The sequence below is a fragment of the Accipiter gentilis genome, chromosome 5 (genome assembly GCF_929443795.1).
Source record: "Accipiter gentilis chromosome 5, bAccGen1.1, whole genome shotgun sequence".
NCBI lineage: Eukaryota > Metazoa > Chordata > Aves > Accipitriformes > Accipitridae > Astur > Astur gentilis.
Window position 1 is genome coordinate 35147126 of NC_064884.1, and position 18909 is coordinate 35166034.

The 18909-nt window shown below is 35.8% G+C and overlaps 1 protein-coding gene across 1 annotated transcript in view; it reads right to left on the reverse strand.

Annotated features, from left to right (window-relative positions):
* Window positions 1–18909, reverse strand: part of ADGB (androglobin) — a 123928-nt gene that overhangs the window by 50065 nt on the left and 54954 nt on the right. The window contains exons 14-19 of the mRNA XM_049800562.1: window positions 14506–14551; window positions 8105–8273; window positions 6091–6154; window positions 4308–4410; window positions 3144–3285; window positions 897–1011 (exon numbers count right to left, since the gene is read on the reverse strand). Of these exons, the coding sequence (XP_049656519.1) occupies window positions 897–1011; window positions 3144–3285; window positions 4308–4410; window positions 6091–6154; window positions 8105–8273; window positions 14506–14551 (639 nt within the window). The remainder of the gene's footprint in view (window positions 1–896; window positions 1012–3143; window positions 3286–4307; window positions 4411–6090; window positions 6155–8104; window positions 8274–14505; window positions 14552–18909) is intronic.

Genomic DNA, 18909 nt, shown 5'->3' on the forward strand with positions numbered 1-18909 from the left:
ATGAGGATGCTGCAAATGGCGTTTATTCAACTGCGTCACGCCCTTATATACTGTCTGTCGGTCATCCCGCCTCCTTTAACCCTTCTCTTTCCGTACATCGCGAGATCTTCCGAGCGCCAATCCCTACAATAAATGTAATAAATTTGACCTATTATGAGGACTCTGAATCTACACTGCTATGTACATTTGCTATTACACTCACCTTTCTAAATATTTTTGCACAACTGCACTCTAGAAGCTATACTCCCTCCTCTCAGTGCCCATAACAAATATTTAGGCCTACTGATTGTCAAAGAAATCTTGAAAATATGGATGACAGTGATATCTGTCTGGATTGCAGGCAATGAAGAACAAAAGCTGTAGTAATTACTCCCCTGGGCCTCTTATCTCAGCTATGAAAAGTTGTTTGAATCAATTGTTCATTTTAGACATAAAAGCTGCTCTGGGACCCAGTGAATAATATGGGATCTCATGGGACAAAGCAAACCTTAGTGGTGTGACAGTTTATTTTACTATGTGAGTATTTTTTAATATTAATTAATATCTGTACATGTATTTTATCACGTGCCTCAAAAAGAGCGCTTATGTGCTACCTCTGACATATGCATTTCACAAAAGTATTTTTAACATTCCATTTTATGCTGCTGTTCTATGTAAACTACAATACTACCCAATGCTTACTTACAGATTTATATAAGACAATCGTTGCAATATCCATCTAAGTGCCTGCTATGCTGTAAAACATATTTCTTTTACACACTCATCCATTTCATATTGAAATTAATATTATACCATTAAATATAATAGCTCTAAATCAAGAGCTAACAGTACTTCACTTTAAATAGTAGTCAGAAACACCGTTATCACAATGTTTTACTGGTTCTGGTTATGCATACCTTTTCAAGATCTGGCATCACAGTATCCTCTTCTCCAAAAACACATGGCACCATGCTACACAGATGAATGTGGTGCCCTATGGGAGCACTTACTGTGAAGAGCAATATATGTCGTCTACATTCAAGAAAGAAAAAAAAAATAATCCAAAAAGCACCTCTTTTTTAAAAAAAATAAATCACAGCAATTCTTAACTTTTTCCTTTCATACTTCTCGTAAAAGTGAATTCCTTTCCTAGATGTCCTAGCTCTTCAAATCCTGCATTTCTAACTCCTTGCTTCTCAAGAACCACCAAACATAGGCAGTAGGTAAAATCAGAGAAGAAAATATTATTTTATTTTTATTTTAATTGCTGAGGTTTTATTTTGATTTTCTTTAGCAAAATAGGTAGTTTCACTATTTCAGATGGATACAAAACCAAAGTTTTTTGGTCAGGATTATAGTTAGCTACCCTTAAAAACTTATCTGCTCTAGAAAGCTTAAAGAAGTCAAGTGTTTTGGTCATGCATTACTTAGATCATAATGTCCGTGTTTGCATTGACAAAACCAAGAAAAATTAATACATAATCACGTCAGGGTAGATGAACACTACAGAGTGACCACTATGTGGAGCAACTGTGGGCCAGACCACTCAACCTCCTAAGGTGGCAAACAACAGAAATTCAGCATGTCTTATTGGGATACACTCAACTTATTCTTATACAAATCCTATAACGTATTCTGATCATAAAAGAAACCATTCGTAACTATAGTTATACAACACAGGGGATTCATGCTCTTCTCTCCAGTCAACAATGTCCTGCAGTCCCACTGAAATACTTGAGGAGCTTGCTGATACCAAACGGTGAAGCTGACATGGTCTTATATCAGTGTCAGAATAGCATTTAGCTGGAGAAGTTCATCCAGGCCACAGCTTCGAAGTGTTAACCAGAGATCCAGCAGTGAGAGTAAGAAAGGAGAGTTACCCCCCACACACACTTGCCCTTTTTTAATTGCATCTTCTTGCGAGTGAAATCTGAAATGCCCCCTGGCCACCAACAGACAGAGGGAAGAAAGTGCCTTCCTGGCTTAGCAAGTCATTTCTCATTTGGAATGAAATGGGGATGCGGTCAATAAGCCTGTTTGTCCCCCAAACCTGCTGTAAATTAAATCTTCCTGAAAGCTTGCTGGCTCTGCCTGGAGTAAAGAGAATCAAAGGTGAGAAGCTTAACAATTTGAGCTGCCTGTATCTCTGGTAGCTTTGAAATTTGCAGGTGCAAAAAGATAGACATTTTTGGCTTCCCTACAGGACAGAAATATGCGGCTTTTGGAAACTACACTAAGAAAATACATGTGGTGGCAGAACTAACCAATAGATACAATAATAACTTTTCCATTTTTAGTCTGAATCAAAACAAATAGAAAGCACTATTAAAGTGCTTTGATTTAGCATCAGTGTGCTAGTATTGTGGTATTTTCTTTCTATGCCTATTTATTTGAAATCTCATTTGATTTTTTTAGAAATACATTTTGTCTCATCTCTGAGATTAAACTGCCTAGTCTCTATTTTTGGAAAAGCTGGTGGCCTCAATGAATTAGTCAGCAACTTTATGCTTATGGCAAAGTATGAAGATGTCATCTTCCTTGTACCACTGGAAGCATTTTCAGAAACTAACAAATATCAAAGGCTGTTGCCTTTATCTATTTCTTTATTTAAACAATCAGTCAATGCTCTACACTGAATATCTAGTTACATGCAAAGACAAATCATACTAGCACTATGTGAATGTGAAGCAAGATACACAAGGCTTCATGTATAACCTCAGAATTTCTCCTGTCATGTTTCATAAATCCTGTTTCAAGAAAAGCTATGAAACCTCCTATAGTATAATCATGCTTTTATAGTTCCACTAAAAATCCTAATTCTTTAGTTTTTATTGGTACTGCAAGGAACATCTCAAAATCATTCTAGTTAGAAACACTTTTAAGTAAGTATTTGTATTCTAGTTTATTTTTCAGCAAGTCAGTGTGATTTTTCTTGGTAAATGCTCTTAAATAAGAGTAAAGAATTCAAAATCTTTACAAAGGTTTTGGTAATTATTTTAAATTCATAGCAATTTTGCAGTCTTACCAAATCTTAGCTATTAACCAGCTTGATATTCCAAGAGCTTATGTTTTAGGAAATAAACTCTTAGTTATTGTGTAAAGTAAAAGATCATCTCAAACCTTAAGACTAAGGTATTAGGACAGAAGTGAAGACTCATACATACCCAACAGGAAGATTCAACACAGTAGCTTTGGTTGCAGATGTATGCATCTTTAACAGAAGTTCTCCAGGAGTCAGACATTTCCAAGAGAAATGCTCAACCATCAGCACACCCTTTGAAATACTAGAACATTCTTGTTTAGTACCTAGATTAAGAAAGAAAACAAAAAAACCAAACAAACCCCACACACAATTGGGGGTGTGTGTGTGGAATAACAGTAGAAGTCAAATACATTTATGCAGAATCTGTAGCTACTTCATAATCATTGAAGTCTTCATTTAGACTTTGATAATTCATAGAAAAGAGCCAGTCATTTAAAATGCATAGGTGGTACAGATCATGGTTTATTTGTACTATTTACTAGAAAATAATGGTTAAAAGACTGTGTTAGGAGGATGTGTAAATCAGATATCTTCAAAGTCACTTAAGGTGCTCTAAAACTCCATAAAAATCCATTCTGTCCACATGCAAAGGAAGCAAACAGCCATACAAAGCTTATATTCATATTATAGTTTTTTAACAGGATGGTCAATTTGGTTTTTTTTTAAGCTTTCTTTTGGTTCTACCTACTCTACTCTAGATGCACTAAAATTATGTGCATACCCAATGTTTAAAAGTCTGATTAATTTAGGCCAACTCTCACAACATGCAGTAGCTTTTCTGAATGCCATTCAATGATTTTCATAAAATACAAGTGATTTTTATTTAAATCATCCAAGCTGTTGGATCTCAAAATAAGCCAGCTGTAAATATACTTAAGAGCTTACTGTGCACCAGCATAAAAATCACTTAAAAAATAAACTTTGGTCATATTGCTGATTTTGCTGCATTTTGATCAGCTATGGCATAAAGTAGCTTGCAAGAATGGAATTTGTAGAAAAAGAAACCCTAAGAACCACAAGAAAATCCATACCAGCAATATATTGATGAAAAGCTTGCAGCAAATCATAATAAAGAGTAAAGGGAGGGATCCTTTCCAGAAAATATTCATCATCAATACGAAATAACAAGTATTGCTTGAATTTTAGTGTATTTCCTAGAATCAGTTTGACTAATGCTAAACTCTCAAACTGTGCCAAAATACACCACAGACAAACACAACAGCACAGACATATTCAAGAATGGGAAAACACAACATTAAGATGCACTTTTCTGTGTTGGCCTTACCTCCAGTATCATCCCAGCGTACTAATGCAGAAAAGCTAACCAGGATTTCAATGGGCATCAGACTGTCCACAAGTAAATAATAGAAGACTCCGTCATCAGTAGACTGCATAGAAAAATGGACATTTGTTCATCTTTCATTTTCATTGAATGCTGCAAGCCTGCCTGGGCTTATACATAGTATGACTAAAATTTGGGATATTGTGACCCTAGATGTGGTATGGGAAGCAAGTTATTAACTGTGACTACTTCTTCCAAATTTCAGACCTCTCATTTAAACCCAGAGCCTCATACTACATGTATAAACCATAATTTTCAGTTAAGAGAGAAAAGGAAACAGAAAAGTTTCTTGAATGAGAATATACCTACTTTTATACGATATTCTTCATATATACCTCAGTTTAGTAGTTCTACTTGCCAAATAACATTCAATGGAAGAGCAAAAATTTTGTTTTGTGCTGCAACTTTCTGATTCTAATTAATTACAGTAAGCTTGAAAGAAAGAAGCACTCTTTTAATTTGTAACACAACTGATTCTGCCTCATGGTTTCTTCTACAAAAATATATGGAGGCAGCATTTTTCACTCTCAACTTTAACACTAATTGCTATGCCAATATTAGAAACTATAGAATGATTCTACTGTTCTTAGAAATTCTTCAAAATCTCAATGTGAATGAGCTTCTTTGCTTCAGAGCTGTTTTAACACATATCTTCCTATATTCTCCAGAGTCATATCAATACATTTTTTTGTATTTGATCCTGAAATACCACTACTATTATCTTCATGGCATAATATAAAAGTATTCTTTTATAAGTCTGATACAGAATTTACCTAATAGTGTAAACACTTCATCTGTATTGGTATGAAAAAAATAGAATGGTTTTACAGCAAAGGGTTAGTTTTTCAGCACAACAGCACACAGGCTTACATACTGTTGATGCTAATTATGGCTTGTGAAAGTATATCCTGCAGTGATACGGAAAATTTCTTGTGATGTGATTACAAATACAGAGAGGTGTGAAATTCCAGGTATACTACAATTATGAAGCATAATCCATGTAGTTAACCTTCTCAATACAGGTTTTCTACAAAGTTCACGCCTGGAGTTTACATTTCAGTACTCTACAATTACAGTTCAGTTACAGTATAAAACTAGAGCTGGAACAGGATATTCAAGCATGTTGAATAACCTTCTGATAATGTGAACTAATGGCAGGTTTAAAGAAATACTGTAATTTCAGTGTTACTAAGGGGTATTTCTAATCCCTGCAACAGGATCTTGTAAATTGCTAAAGGACTTGGCATGTAAAGAGAAAATGGAGGGCTATGCTATACAGACTCCTGATCTGGGTTTAGGTGACTGGTGAAGATGAAGGAGAATTGAAAGGCAGATTCTGCAACTGACTCATCATTAAATGGAATTTAGTCTCTAATTTGTTATAAGGTAGATTTAAATCAAGATAAAGACAGGATGGAGATCTGATTCACTATAATATATATTCTCACTACAAACTTTCAGAATTTACATACTCAATTTTTTTATTATTGTGCAATAGCATTCCATAACATTTTTTTCTTGTCTTAAACATACTGGAATACTTCTGGATATTTGCTAGCAAACATTATCTTTGTATTGACTATAGTAATCTTAATGAATTATTATTTTTTTCAGTAATAGCAGTTCTATGTTATCTACCGATAGAATTTAGGATATATTTATTATCCAATTATGTAAGACTTTGACAAAGATAAAAAGCACATAAAAACTCAATACAGTCATATACCTTAAAATCCACCTTCTGATAGTTATAAGCATATGTATGTGGCTTGTGGAAAACATACAGGTTCCTAGGGAGAAAATAAAATAAAAATACATGTAGGAAAATAATCTTAGTATAAATGATATATTTCTGGTAAATATCTATTTCATAGCATAAGATGCTATTTTTACTTTCATAAATCAGACTCCCAGCTATTTCTCAAAAATGGTTCAACATTTTTAGTTTCATAAAAGGTGAATACAATTAACCTCTAGAGAAAGCAGCTGACATTAATTTCTATCTTAGCTGCACTTCTACAGTTTTCCATTGGAGGTCAGGCCACTAATTTGTCCAATTTGAATCTATAAATAATCTATAAAAAATCTATAAATAATCTATAAGTAATAAGCTAATATTACTCTAAAACTTCCATGCCTACCTGAAAATTACTATAATAAAGTTATCTGTAAAGTACCACTGTAAGGAAGAACTACTTTGTATAGCTTATTAATGTGCTTTTTCAATTCTGTGGTGTTTGCACACCTTCAGAAAGCTACTTAGTGCCCGACAACAATTTTTTCTGACCTTGATTTAACCAAGGGCAAGATAAACGACTTCAGCTTTAATTGAGGATGGAATCAGATGTGAAGTCCAATGTTTCAAGTAAAATAAATATTTTGATTACTCAGAAACTACACAGCGATCCTGATCCATTGCTGACATATCAATTCCTACAATGACTAAAATTTTCCTCATTTCTCAAAGTTGACATGCACTCTGAACTTTCATCTTATTTTCACTGCATCCAAGATGTAGGCATGTCAGTCAAGGAAATTCTTTCAACAGAACTGACTGGTAAAATGAAAATCTTAAGTGCCTAATTTCTTCTAAGTGATAAATTCTTCAAAAGTCAATCAGGATGCTTTGTTAACAGCTACTTTATCAGTTCACTGTGAAAATAAGTAAACTCTCATCTGTTTAGGAACAGGAATAAGAAACTGACAAATGCACTGTACCTTAATTAATATTACAGTGGTCTACAAAAGGTCAACAGTACTTTAACGGCTGGCTAACAAGTTAAAAAGTTCATATTTTACATTCTCTCTGTATAACACTGTGAGCAAGACTTTGAAAGGAAAGGAAATTACTTTGCTTGTGATGCTTTTTTCTGAAGTCCTTATCTTCCTGGACCTGGGGCTCCCTAAAAGTAGTCAGACACACCTTAACGAGGTCTAAAGTGATCTATGACCTTTTATTCCTAAAGTTCCTGTAGTGCTGCTGGCATGAAAGTTATACATTCTCTCTCAGAGAGGGAGCAGAGTTTAATATCTGCTCAAGAAAACACTCACTTTTATGAAAATAAAAGCTTCACAAAGAAATGTCAGTTACAAATTCAAATGAAAAAACCTGGGAGAATTTTCTCAGATAAAATTACTCCCCTCAGCAATGTCAGATTCTCTAAAGGATCTATATTGTAACAGGCTACATGAAACTGAAGGACAGAAACTAAAGATACTATGCTACAATTACACTAGCTTTTTTATGTTTGCAGAAGTAGAAAAGCCTTGGAATTATATTGAAAAGGCAGCAAAAGAAAGTACCCAGTTGACCAAGCTGAGTTATCCTGATGTCAATAGAAGATTTCAACAACTTTTTTTGCCTTAGAATTGTGTTGTTCAGATGCAGACTGTGTCTGGCTAGTGGCTGATGTGTCGGGTGTGTGAGGACACTCCATGACCTACCATCTTCCACCCACATTACAGGCTGACAGATGCTTTATGAAGCTGGTGGTTGTGTTCTCCACTGGACTCTGGAGGACATACACAAGGAACAGCGTGGGGCTGCACCTACAGACTTACTGTCAACAGGGACAATAAGTCTGGTCTGAAGAGTAGCCTTGGGACTAGCCTGAATGGCAGGATGGTTATACAAAGAAGATCTGTTGAGAAGATACAGTTTTTATATAGTCACGTTTCACATTTTACCATTGTTATACTGTATATTTTATGGAATAAACCCCAAAACCTCTGTTCCTTACTGGAAACAAACACAGAAGTCTTCAAAGTTAATCCAGGTTTCCCTGGAAACAGAAGTCCTTTCTGACTTGATTTCTTCCTTTGATTTATCCCCTGTCTGGCTGTTTGTACCAGTATCAGCTGTTTCTGACATTCGTTTTGCATCAAAACTGATATTCTCATGTAATTCTTCTGCAGAGATAAGAAGACACACAGAGCCAGTACAGTGACAATATGCACATTAAAGTAATATCATTCTTCTACTGAAAAATTATCCTAAAAGTACCAGGATATTTTCCATGCATCTCAGATTTAAAAATAAAAATTAACCCACTAGCCTAAAAAGATCGAAAGGTGACTGAAACAAATCTGTATAGATATTTGTTGTTTACATCTGCAACTGCTTAAGTATTCTGCCTCAATATGCTACCACATATTGAACTGTGCACTAGAATCTTTAGTTTAAGCATGTTAGGTAAACATACATATGAATTCTGCAAACCCGAAGTCATCTATATAAAGAAAAATACAACCCCTTGTCCAAAGCTCCTCTTCAGTGAAAAGCTGATGGGGCAGTATCATAAAATTTTCACAAGCCACAGAAAACAAAAAATACACAGAATTGTGGAGGACACAAAGACCTATCCTTGCCTCTGGTATTTAGATAGTACCCCCTGTGACGCTACTCACACAAATCAGTCTAATGACTTCTAAACAGAAATATATTTGAACTACATCATTACATGAATTTTCTTGTAGGAAAATCAGAACTACTGTCAGATTCATACCAAAATATAAACACAGAAACATCATATAGACACATTTTGCAATCATTTAATAACTTTACATTGTGTTGTAATGTCACTTGCTCTGCCTCTACTCTGAGATTCATATGTATAGTTATTGAAGATGTTTAATCTGGCCCAAAAAGAAGTTTTGAGAATAGCTCAGAACAGCTGAAAATAGAACAGAACAGCTCAAACATGAACAGCTAGTAATTCAGAACGTTTGCTGAGGAAAAAAATGAGGTAATATCCAAACAGGTAAGGCATAACAAATGAGAAAGCTAATTAGAAAAAGACATAATTTATATTTAAATGTGCTTTGCAATATTTCACCATCAGCAAGACACATAGTGATGCGCTGGATAACTAATGTGTTTATAAGATGTAGGCGGCTTTAAATTAGTTTGCAACTATTTTCCAGAATTCCTTACACTATGGAAAAACTACCTGTAAGATATAAAATCTAGGCTTTTTCTTAGATTTAAGTTAACATGGGGTTTAGGTCTCCAGTGAAATAACCGCAGTGCTTGGCTTACAAACGTGCCTGTCACAGAAAGGATTATGAAGGGGTCAGTAGAGCCCAACTATGCCCAATGGCATCTTCCTGTGGCTCAATGTTGCTCCTCTCTGTTGATTCTCAACATAAGTACTAGACTACTATCAACAGACCTTCTTCAGGATCAATAGGGTCAGTAGATCTCTGCAGCCTTCAACTAGAAGATATGCTCCACCCTATTTAAAAGTCAATACAAAAAGCTTTCTGTTGATTATGTACACTGGCTGGGGTCAGAGGGAAGATAGCTCTTCCAGTGCAGCTAATGGAAGGCAAAAATGGTGTCAACAAAATGGCTGAAGTTTCCCTGCTCCTCTTTGAACAAGTAATGAAAATCTTGTGAGAATGTAATCAAAAAGCATATTTTATTCTTTTTGATCTCTGCAGTCAAAAGACAAAGCTGTTCAGAGCTTCCTGATACAGTTGTAAGAAAAAAGTAAATCAAACTGCTGTCATTTACCTTGTATGCAAGAAGTGCCATTTCCAGCTATGAGAAACTGCAAACACTAGGTGACATAATGAAGATATAATTTATGGAATAAAATGATAAATGCATTTGAAACAAATCTTAAGAGGCGCTCAGTATAAAATAGTATTTTAAAACTGACATATGGAAGATAATTGCAGCAAATAATTCTCCATAATTAACATATAATTAATTCCTTGAACAAATGCAAATATTAATCAAATACACAGGGATATAATATGGGCTTATCATAAAGTTAAACACTGCAGAGAGCTTCAGAAAAGGGAATGGCATATCTGAATTCAAGAATTTTATGCTGTTTAGAACTCAAGCAACAAAGATTAATGTTACAATCAAACACAAGAGAAAAAAAAGTAACTTGATGAATAAGGGAAACCATTCCAGTACAGAAGCAATAACATACATTCATTGTAACAAAAAGTAGAAGACAAATAAAAACAGATCAATAACTAAGAGCATAGCAGCATACAAACTAGGACAATTAATCCAAAAAGGCAAAAAACAAAGAGTAGCAAATGAACAGTGATTAGCAGAGTTTATCACAAAAATCCCTATTTATGTGGTAAGAAAATACTGTACTGCACGAAACGCCCAAAATTATTAGAAAGAGTAACGTTCTTAAGAAAGCAAGAAGACACATTTTATGACAGTTTAGCATCAAATGCTGTCATTGCTTTTGGTAAGTGCTCATCATTTTTCAAGCACTGGCTTTTTACTGAGATGCTTAATGGAAAACAAGATCCTCATCAAACTGACTACAGTTTTGGGTGCTAACATTCATTCACTATATGGATGCTGTATATCTGGCTCTTTGTAGTCATGAGCTAGCTCTTTAGGAGAACACAATAATAAGCAAATTAAAATGTTTGCTATGCAAGTAAACGAAAGAGCACAAGAAAATACTACCTTGTAAAAAAAAATGTTCAAAATGGTTCAAAATTGAAGCGAGTCTCCTGTCTCAGTTTTCAGTAAAAAGGGACAGACAGGCCGACTTATTGGCATAGAGGTACAAAACCAGAAATTTCCCATTTACAGCAGAAATTGCAAGAACATAACACACCAAATATGAAGATTGTAGCTAATTTCCTTAACAGAGCACAGAGATAATGGCACAGGAAATCTCCAATCCACAAAATGGTACTTAAAATATCTTTCAAAATGGTACTTAAGATATCTTTAAATGTAGGTTTTCTACCATGAGTTTGAAGATTAGCAAATGTTTTAAAGAAAATATGAAAAGTGATCAACTACAGATTATTTAGTTGGATGCCAGTAAACCGAATTTCAAATGCTGGCAAATGGGTAGATGGATTGAAAGGCAAAATAACTTTATCCAGGTAGAACATGTCAGACTACTTTGGGGGGGAAGGATTAGGAAGGAGATTTTTTGATGAAAAATATCACACAAAGAAACAGAAGTGTCATACATGCTCTGCCTTAAACCGAATTGCATTTTCATGATGAAAGAAGTGCTACATAATGCTGCAAAACTGAAGGCAACCAACGTATCAACTTCAGGTTCACTTTAACAGAATGTCAAATTCTACCTAGTTTTATGGAAAATATAAAGATTGTGCACATGATCAAAGAAATTTTCCACCTCACTGTACACTACTTCAAATATATTCTATATACACTGTACAGTAATGTCACACTTAATTCCAGCATGCTTATTTGAAACTTCACTTTCTGGTTTTGTCATTTTCAGCCTGTATTTTAGCTTCATTATGTCTCTGGACAAATAGTGGAACAGCAAGATTTCTGTGAGATAATGGATAATCATGGGAATAATGTGATACTACAAACAACTTCCATTAGATACAGTATCTGTACCAAAAGTGAGTGGAAATCATAGAAAAGCACTTCATCTAGAGAAAATAACTGCTTTATTGTAACAATAACACAGACAGAATAAGTGTAAATGTACAAATTTTCATTTTACAATAAAGCACAATTATATGTAATTATATGTTTTGGGACAAATTTCTTGTTCTGGTAGATTTGCAGAGCTATGATTTCCTACTCTGAGGACATTCTAGAGAAACACAGTGATGCACTATACTTTTACAAAAACATTTCTTTGCATTTGGTAAACCTCAATAGCACAAAATGTAAATGGACTTTAGCAGCCTAAGTAGTTTAATGAGAACATTTTAAAGGTTTGGTTTTTTTTAAACAAACATAAAAGGACAGAGATTCCTAAACTAAAATGTTGAAATATTGAAAAGCAGTTATTTATCCAGGAAAGGATTTGCTTGTATGTGTGTTTACTTGTAAAATATCCCTTTTCTCAATAGGAATGTGTTTCAAATCTGCTTCAAGTGAACAGAAAGAACTTTCCTAACATTAGACTATTTATATATTTAACTAACGACCTGTAACCAAACTCTGAAGAGATGAAGTTATTGAATTCTCATTGACAGTCTTTGAGAAATTTGAGCAATTTTTAGCCATGTTAAAAAGTGTATTAAAACCCTGATACTCATAAATAAAACATTTTTTAAAAGAGTTCTCTGTTTCTCTCAGTTTTGGTTCATGATTCATGCTCTCAGACATTCTGTGGAGTTGAAAGACTCATAATGAATCGTTTTGAAGGAATACAAAGTAACCCTCATAACCTACAGTGCATGGCACAGTGCAAAGCATTAAACCAAGATAGATTACTAAGCCTCCTTTCCCAAAGATTTTTTTTTTCTTTTAAAACCAATTTTTTGAATATGGGTTTAATTCATAATTAAGACATTGAAATGAATCCTGTAATGATTAGTAATAATTTCTATGTAAATTTGGAATAAATGGATTTTGCATAGAGAAATGATAACATATAGGTTGAGATGGCCTGGAGACCGTGAAGAGAACCTGAATACAAAGGACTTTGTTACAGTAGTAATGTGAATTATTGCTAATATAGGCCAGAGTATGGAAACATGTCCACTTCATCCTTTTCTTTGGTTGTGCTCTGGGAGCTTTTCTTCAATGGGGATTTCTTGAGTAGACTTTTGAGTAAGCGGAAAAGATGGCAATCTGGCTATTGAGATACAGTAACTTCAGAATTAATTAACAGTGACAGCTACAAAAATACTCCAAGATCCCAACATATTCATGGCAGGCTTAAAGAGTCATCTACTGCAAATTACTATATTTCTACTAGGTTTTGGCACTGAGCTGTGAGAGAATAACTGAAGGATATATTTCCAGCCCATTTAGCTTGTAGCATTTTGATACAGTGAGATTCTTCTGCTTTGGTTCTTTCTTTACTGGGATGATATTAGTAAAGTAAGAATTCATAGGAAAAGACATTCCAGCACTACAGTACTTGAAATCATGATCAGTTCTTAAAAGTATAACCTCAAAATTATACCCTTTGCCTCAACTGAGCATATGTTTACCAAATTTGTTTAAAAACTGTTTATTAGTACAGATTTTGGAGAAGTACAATTTACATTTGCTTCAAGATATTTAAAAATCATAAATGTATTCTCACTCTTCATTATACTTTTAGTATGACCCAGGTCTGGTTGGGTCCCGTCCCCCCCCCTTCTCTTTATAACCTTATCTTGTATTTCCCTCTTTGGGGGCTACTAGAGATGGTTGATAGGTTGCACATTTTTCCAGAATGAAGATAAAGTTAAAAACTATGAAAATATCTAAACATCTTGGGTAAAATTACTGGGTTTAATCACTGTACAAGTTAGGAAGTTGTGCACATGCTCTAACTGAGAGGATATTTATTGTATTTTTCAATTATTGGAAGAGGGGATCATAGATATTTTACAGAGAACAAAATAAAAATTAAAAAAAGTTTTAAAAAATGGTACTCTATGCCTTTTTCCCCCCGTGAGAATCAACCTTCAGAAATGCTTAAAAAGCAAAGGTGCATTGCACAGGCTTCTACATGGACTGAAGAGTTGAAAACCAAAACCAAGACAAGTGTCACATGTATGAATCACAGTGTAAATAAAGCATGAATCCTATTCACATTTCACATGTTCTTCTGCTCTGAGAGTCACTTTCAGAACTATGGCAAAAGGAAAGGTGTTTCCTAGCAGTCAGCTTTATGAGGGATTCATAGTACACCAAGAAAATCTGGTCACTTCTTTTAAAAAGAAGGCTCTTACTAAGTTCACCTAACCAAACTCTTAGAATGTTCACTTAAACAAAGAAGCACTCATTTTGAAAAAATGACTCAGTTTGAATACTCTTCAAAACTAATCTCAAACACATTAAAAAAGTAACTTTTATTAAAATGGATGCTGTCCTCTTTTCTTGTCTTTTATTTCAGAAAAAAAAAAAAGTATAATTCACGGTGATTACAAAAAGAGCTCTGCGTACAAAATCCAGTGCAATTTACTGCAGAGTAACTTGCAAGAATTGTTATTTTTTCAATATATTCTCGTAAATCAGGGATTTTTTAATACCAGTCTGAAGATTCTACTCCATGTAATTATACATGCTGTTATCAGTTCTTCAAAATCTTTTCCCATAAAACTAACACGCATAGATAAGAAAGACTGCTGATATTTGTATATGAGGATTAACACTGAGGCCAAACAACACGGGAATGGCAGAAGTCTGAATATAAAATTCAAACATGCTTACCTTTACTGGGTCTCTCTGCATTCTGCTGCCAAAATAGGGTGGTCTCCTATATAGTGAAAAAAAAACCCCAAACAACAGTGGTGATTATAATCCTGCATTATTTTATTAAAGAACATTCTTAGTTTGGGGGCAGTCCTTCCTGAGATGGAGAAACAAACTAGTAAGTTATCATTGTAGTATATATTTTTTTAAAGAATTGTAGAAATAATAAAATTCACCACAATACCTACATATACATCACCAATAGACAGACTGATGTTTTTCTAAAGAAGTACATGTGATCTGGAGTCTGAGATGAAAGCTGTTCCATGTGCCTACTCCTCTGCTGTTAAAAAAATGTTCTTTGATATTACTGTTCTTTGACAATAAAATAAGTTCTATTCTGAAAACTTATTAGTCCTATTCTAGAACCAATCCTTTTCTCTTCTGTTTCCATTCTAGGAAAGAATATGGAAGGCTCCTTTTCCAAAAAGCATTTCTTGCTGTGCAACTGTACACAACTGTCATTGGCAAGAGCAAGCCTGATTGCTACAGCATCTTTTGTTTTCTATCAGCTGCATAAATAAAAAGTGGCCTGCTCTTTTTTATATGTTTTTGGCAAAAACCTTTGTCCTGCTTGATCCCATTTCCAAGCTAAAGCTGCTTAACTAATATGAATGCAATCATAGAATCATAGAATCATTTAGGTTGGAAAAGACCTTCAAGATCATCAAGTCCAACCATTAACCATGCCCACTAAACCATGTCCTGAAGTACCCTGTCCACTCGCTTTTTTAATATCTCCAGGGATGGTGACTCAACCACTTCCCTGGGCAGCCCATTCCAATGTTTGACAATCCCCTCAGTAAAAAAATTTTTCCTAATATCTAACCTAAAACTCCCTTGCCTCAACTTGAGGCCATTTCCTCTTGTCCTATCACCAGCCACCTGACAGAAGAGACCAGCACCCACCTCACTACAACCCCCCTTTCAGGTAGTTTTAGAGAGCGATAAGGTCTCCCCTCAACCTCCTTTTCTCCAGACTAAACAACCCCAGTTCCCTCCTCATAAGCCTTGTGCTCCAGGCCCCTCACCAACTTGGTTGCCCTTCTCTGAACACACTCCAGCACCTCAATGCCTTTCCTGCAGTGAGGGGCCCAAAACTGAACACAGGACTCAAGGTGCGGCCTCACCAGTGCTGAGTACAGGGGAACAACCACCTCCCTGCTCCTGCTGGCCACACTATTTCTGATGCAGACCAGGATGCCGTTGGCCTTCTTGGCCACCTGGGCACACTGCTGGCTCATATTCAGTCGGCTGTCAACCAACATCCTCAGGTCCTTTTCCGCCCGGCAGCTTTCCAGCCACTCTTCCCCAAGCCTGTAGCTCTGCATGGGGTTGTTGTGACCCAAGTGCAGGACCCAGCACTTGGCCTTGTTGAACCTCATACAACTGGCCTCGTCCCAACGATCCAGCCTGTCCAGATCCCTCTGTAGAGCCTTCCTACCCTCAAGCAGATCAACCCTCCCACCCAACTTGGTGTTGTCTGCAAACTTTCTGAGGGTGCACTCAATCCCCTCATCCAAATCATCAATAAAGATATTAAACAGAACAGGGCCCAACACCAAGCCCTGGGGAACACCGCTTGTGACCTGCCGCCAACTGGATTTCACCCCATTCACCACCACCCTCTGGGCTTGGCCATCCAGCCAGTTTTTCACCCAGTGAAGAGTGCACCCATCCAGGCCATGAGACGCCAGTTTCTCAAGGAGTATGCCATGAGAGACAGCGTCAAAGGCCTTGCTGAAGTCGAAGTATCAACTTACATTTAAAGTCAAAATCACTTTCAGAAAAGTCCACTCATTACATTTGAAAAGACAGGGTCTTTTTCTTTGAGAGATTAAAATCTTGAAAGTTGTTAAAAATGCATGCCTCGTCATCCTTCTTTCTGACTGCCCTCTTACCTGCAACATGACATACTGTGCGCAAGACTCACTTGCGCTTTTCAGTTTTTGGTTTTTTTCATGAGGAAGGAAGAGCGGGAGAGAGATTCCAGTTTCCAGCTTACTTCCTATTTGAATGTGGCCCTATTAATGGGTTAACTGGACTAGCTTTGCCTTTGCAAAGATAAATATTAAAGCCTAAAAAGGCTACTGCAAACAAATTTGCAAGCTTCTTTTCATCCCAAGTCTCCCTTTAACAATGTTTGTCATCCTTCCCTCCACCTAAACTCCCCATATATACCCAACTTTACCTGTGTCAAAGGTGCTAATGCTGAAACTGATAGCATTGAGCTGGCCAACATCTGGACACACAGAGTGATTTTCTGTTCTGTGTTCCAGAGGAGTTGTGGGAGCTATACTGACTTGGAGCTGCTTTTATGCTTTCTCAATACAATCTAGAAATATTTTTTGAGGGGAGGACTGACAAAATTTAGAGTCTGAGTAAGTCAGAGTGGATGGCAGGTCACAACAGCATCTAAAATTTGCACAAGGACATTGTGCTAGAACTCCAGGTCTGCCTCAACCCTCCTGTTACAGACTACCCTGAATACACAATATGAAGTGACCTGTGAATGCTTCCTTAAAGGAAAGCCTTATGGCTTTCTACTTTAATTCCTAGCTGCAGTAGAAGTCTTCCTGCAGCATTTTACAGCACCTCCACAGGCCCAGAATAGGCTCAGGAATCTCACCTCTGTCAAAGTTTTAGGTTTTTTATCTCCTCTGAACTAACTAAAGGAAGGAGTTGAGAGAATAAACCACAGATTTAAGAGTCTCTGTCCCAAAATAGGAAGTACCTAATAGTTTAATACTTATAATTTAACTGTAGTATTGTTTATTGAGAGAATTTGAAAGTCCCATTTTTGCACAGCATAAATCCTAACTTGTATTCCAAATCTGTTGTGGGTTTTTTAAAGAATGTTCATGAGTCAAAGCTGGGGATAGATGTAAGATAAAGAACAATTAACAGAAAAATACAGACATTGTTGAAATTGTTAACACTTGGTTGAACAATTTTGTAGTTGAAATATATTATGTCTTACACGTCCCTCTTTAGATTAATTTCTTGCTCTTCTAAAGCAAATAAGCTGAAAAGGACACAACAGGATTTTGCAATTGCCCATGTACTTCAGCTCCTGTTCCAGACTTCTGTCCATACAACGGTGCAAAACAAAAGGCAAGCTGTGATCACTTGTCAAGTGACATTGACAGTCATGCCTCAACATTTGGGTCTGAAAAATCTCTAATATGGACTATCTTTCCCCTTTAAACTCAGAAGTACTCATGCATAGGGCTGTCATACTTCTGCATGGCAGTCTACAACTTGCAAGATTCCAATATTGCCAAATTTTTTGTAGGAGCCACAGGATTTACCAAACAGGTATCTCTCAACTGTACAATTTATCAAGTTTCTTCTCAGAAATCCTAGGCATCTCCAAAGTATAAAAAGTATCATACTGTACAAGCCTTGGAGACTGTAATGTTTGTACCAGGAGTCTAGCACTTTCTGCCAGACTTACTGGACAGTACACATGATCCATGCTTCTAGTACGGACATGTGGCAGCTTACTATAAAGCTACTTTGTTGGTATTACCAGCTGGCAGCAGGAAGGCCTGGAGAGATACAGAAAATCCTCAAAAACTGCTTCAGTAGAATTTCCAGGAAAGGAGAATGTACCCTGGAAAATCTGGATGCTTAGTAATGTTACTTTAGTTGGTTTGAGCTCTGAAAGCAACCTAACCACAGCTGTGCAGAGACTCCTGTAGGCTCATTTACCTAGTTTTTGAAGTGCGAACATAACATAGTCAAAAGCTGTCTGCTTCTTTAATGGTACAGGATGGGTCCGTCTATCTAAACCTCACTGATTTGTAGACAACTGGGAGCATCAAGGAAGTTCTCATTCTGTTACACTATTGCCTCAGCTACAGCGACTAAGACATTGGCATAGAAAGAGAAACTAAAGGCGTTTTTCCTCCTTAATGAACACACATTGTCTTAAAGGTCAGCTCTGCTGCCATAGTATCTGATAAAGAAAGAAATAAAAAAAAGACTTGGATCCAGCTGTGAAACATGAAAGGATGCACACAGTTAGATACAGGGAGAATTTAGTTACTTGCTGTCCTTCCTGCAATCAATGGAAATCTGAATGCAAAATGTGAGGAAAATTCACTGGTTAACTTAAAAATTTAATTTATCATCTATTATGTTTTATAATCATCAACCCATAATTGTAGAAATAATGGTAATTCATAGATTTATAGCTATCTTGTTACTTTCAAGCATTCATTTGTATTTTTCAGCCTCCTAACATTAGCTATGTCATTATTTTATTCAAATCCACCAAATAATATGTTTTAAAATCTATCTGATATTTTTATAAAACCAGTATCCTTTTTTATTGTAGAAATTATGCATGGCAAAAAT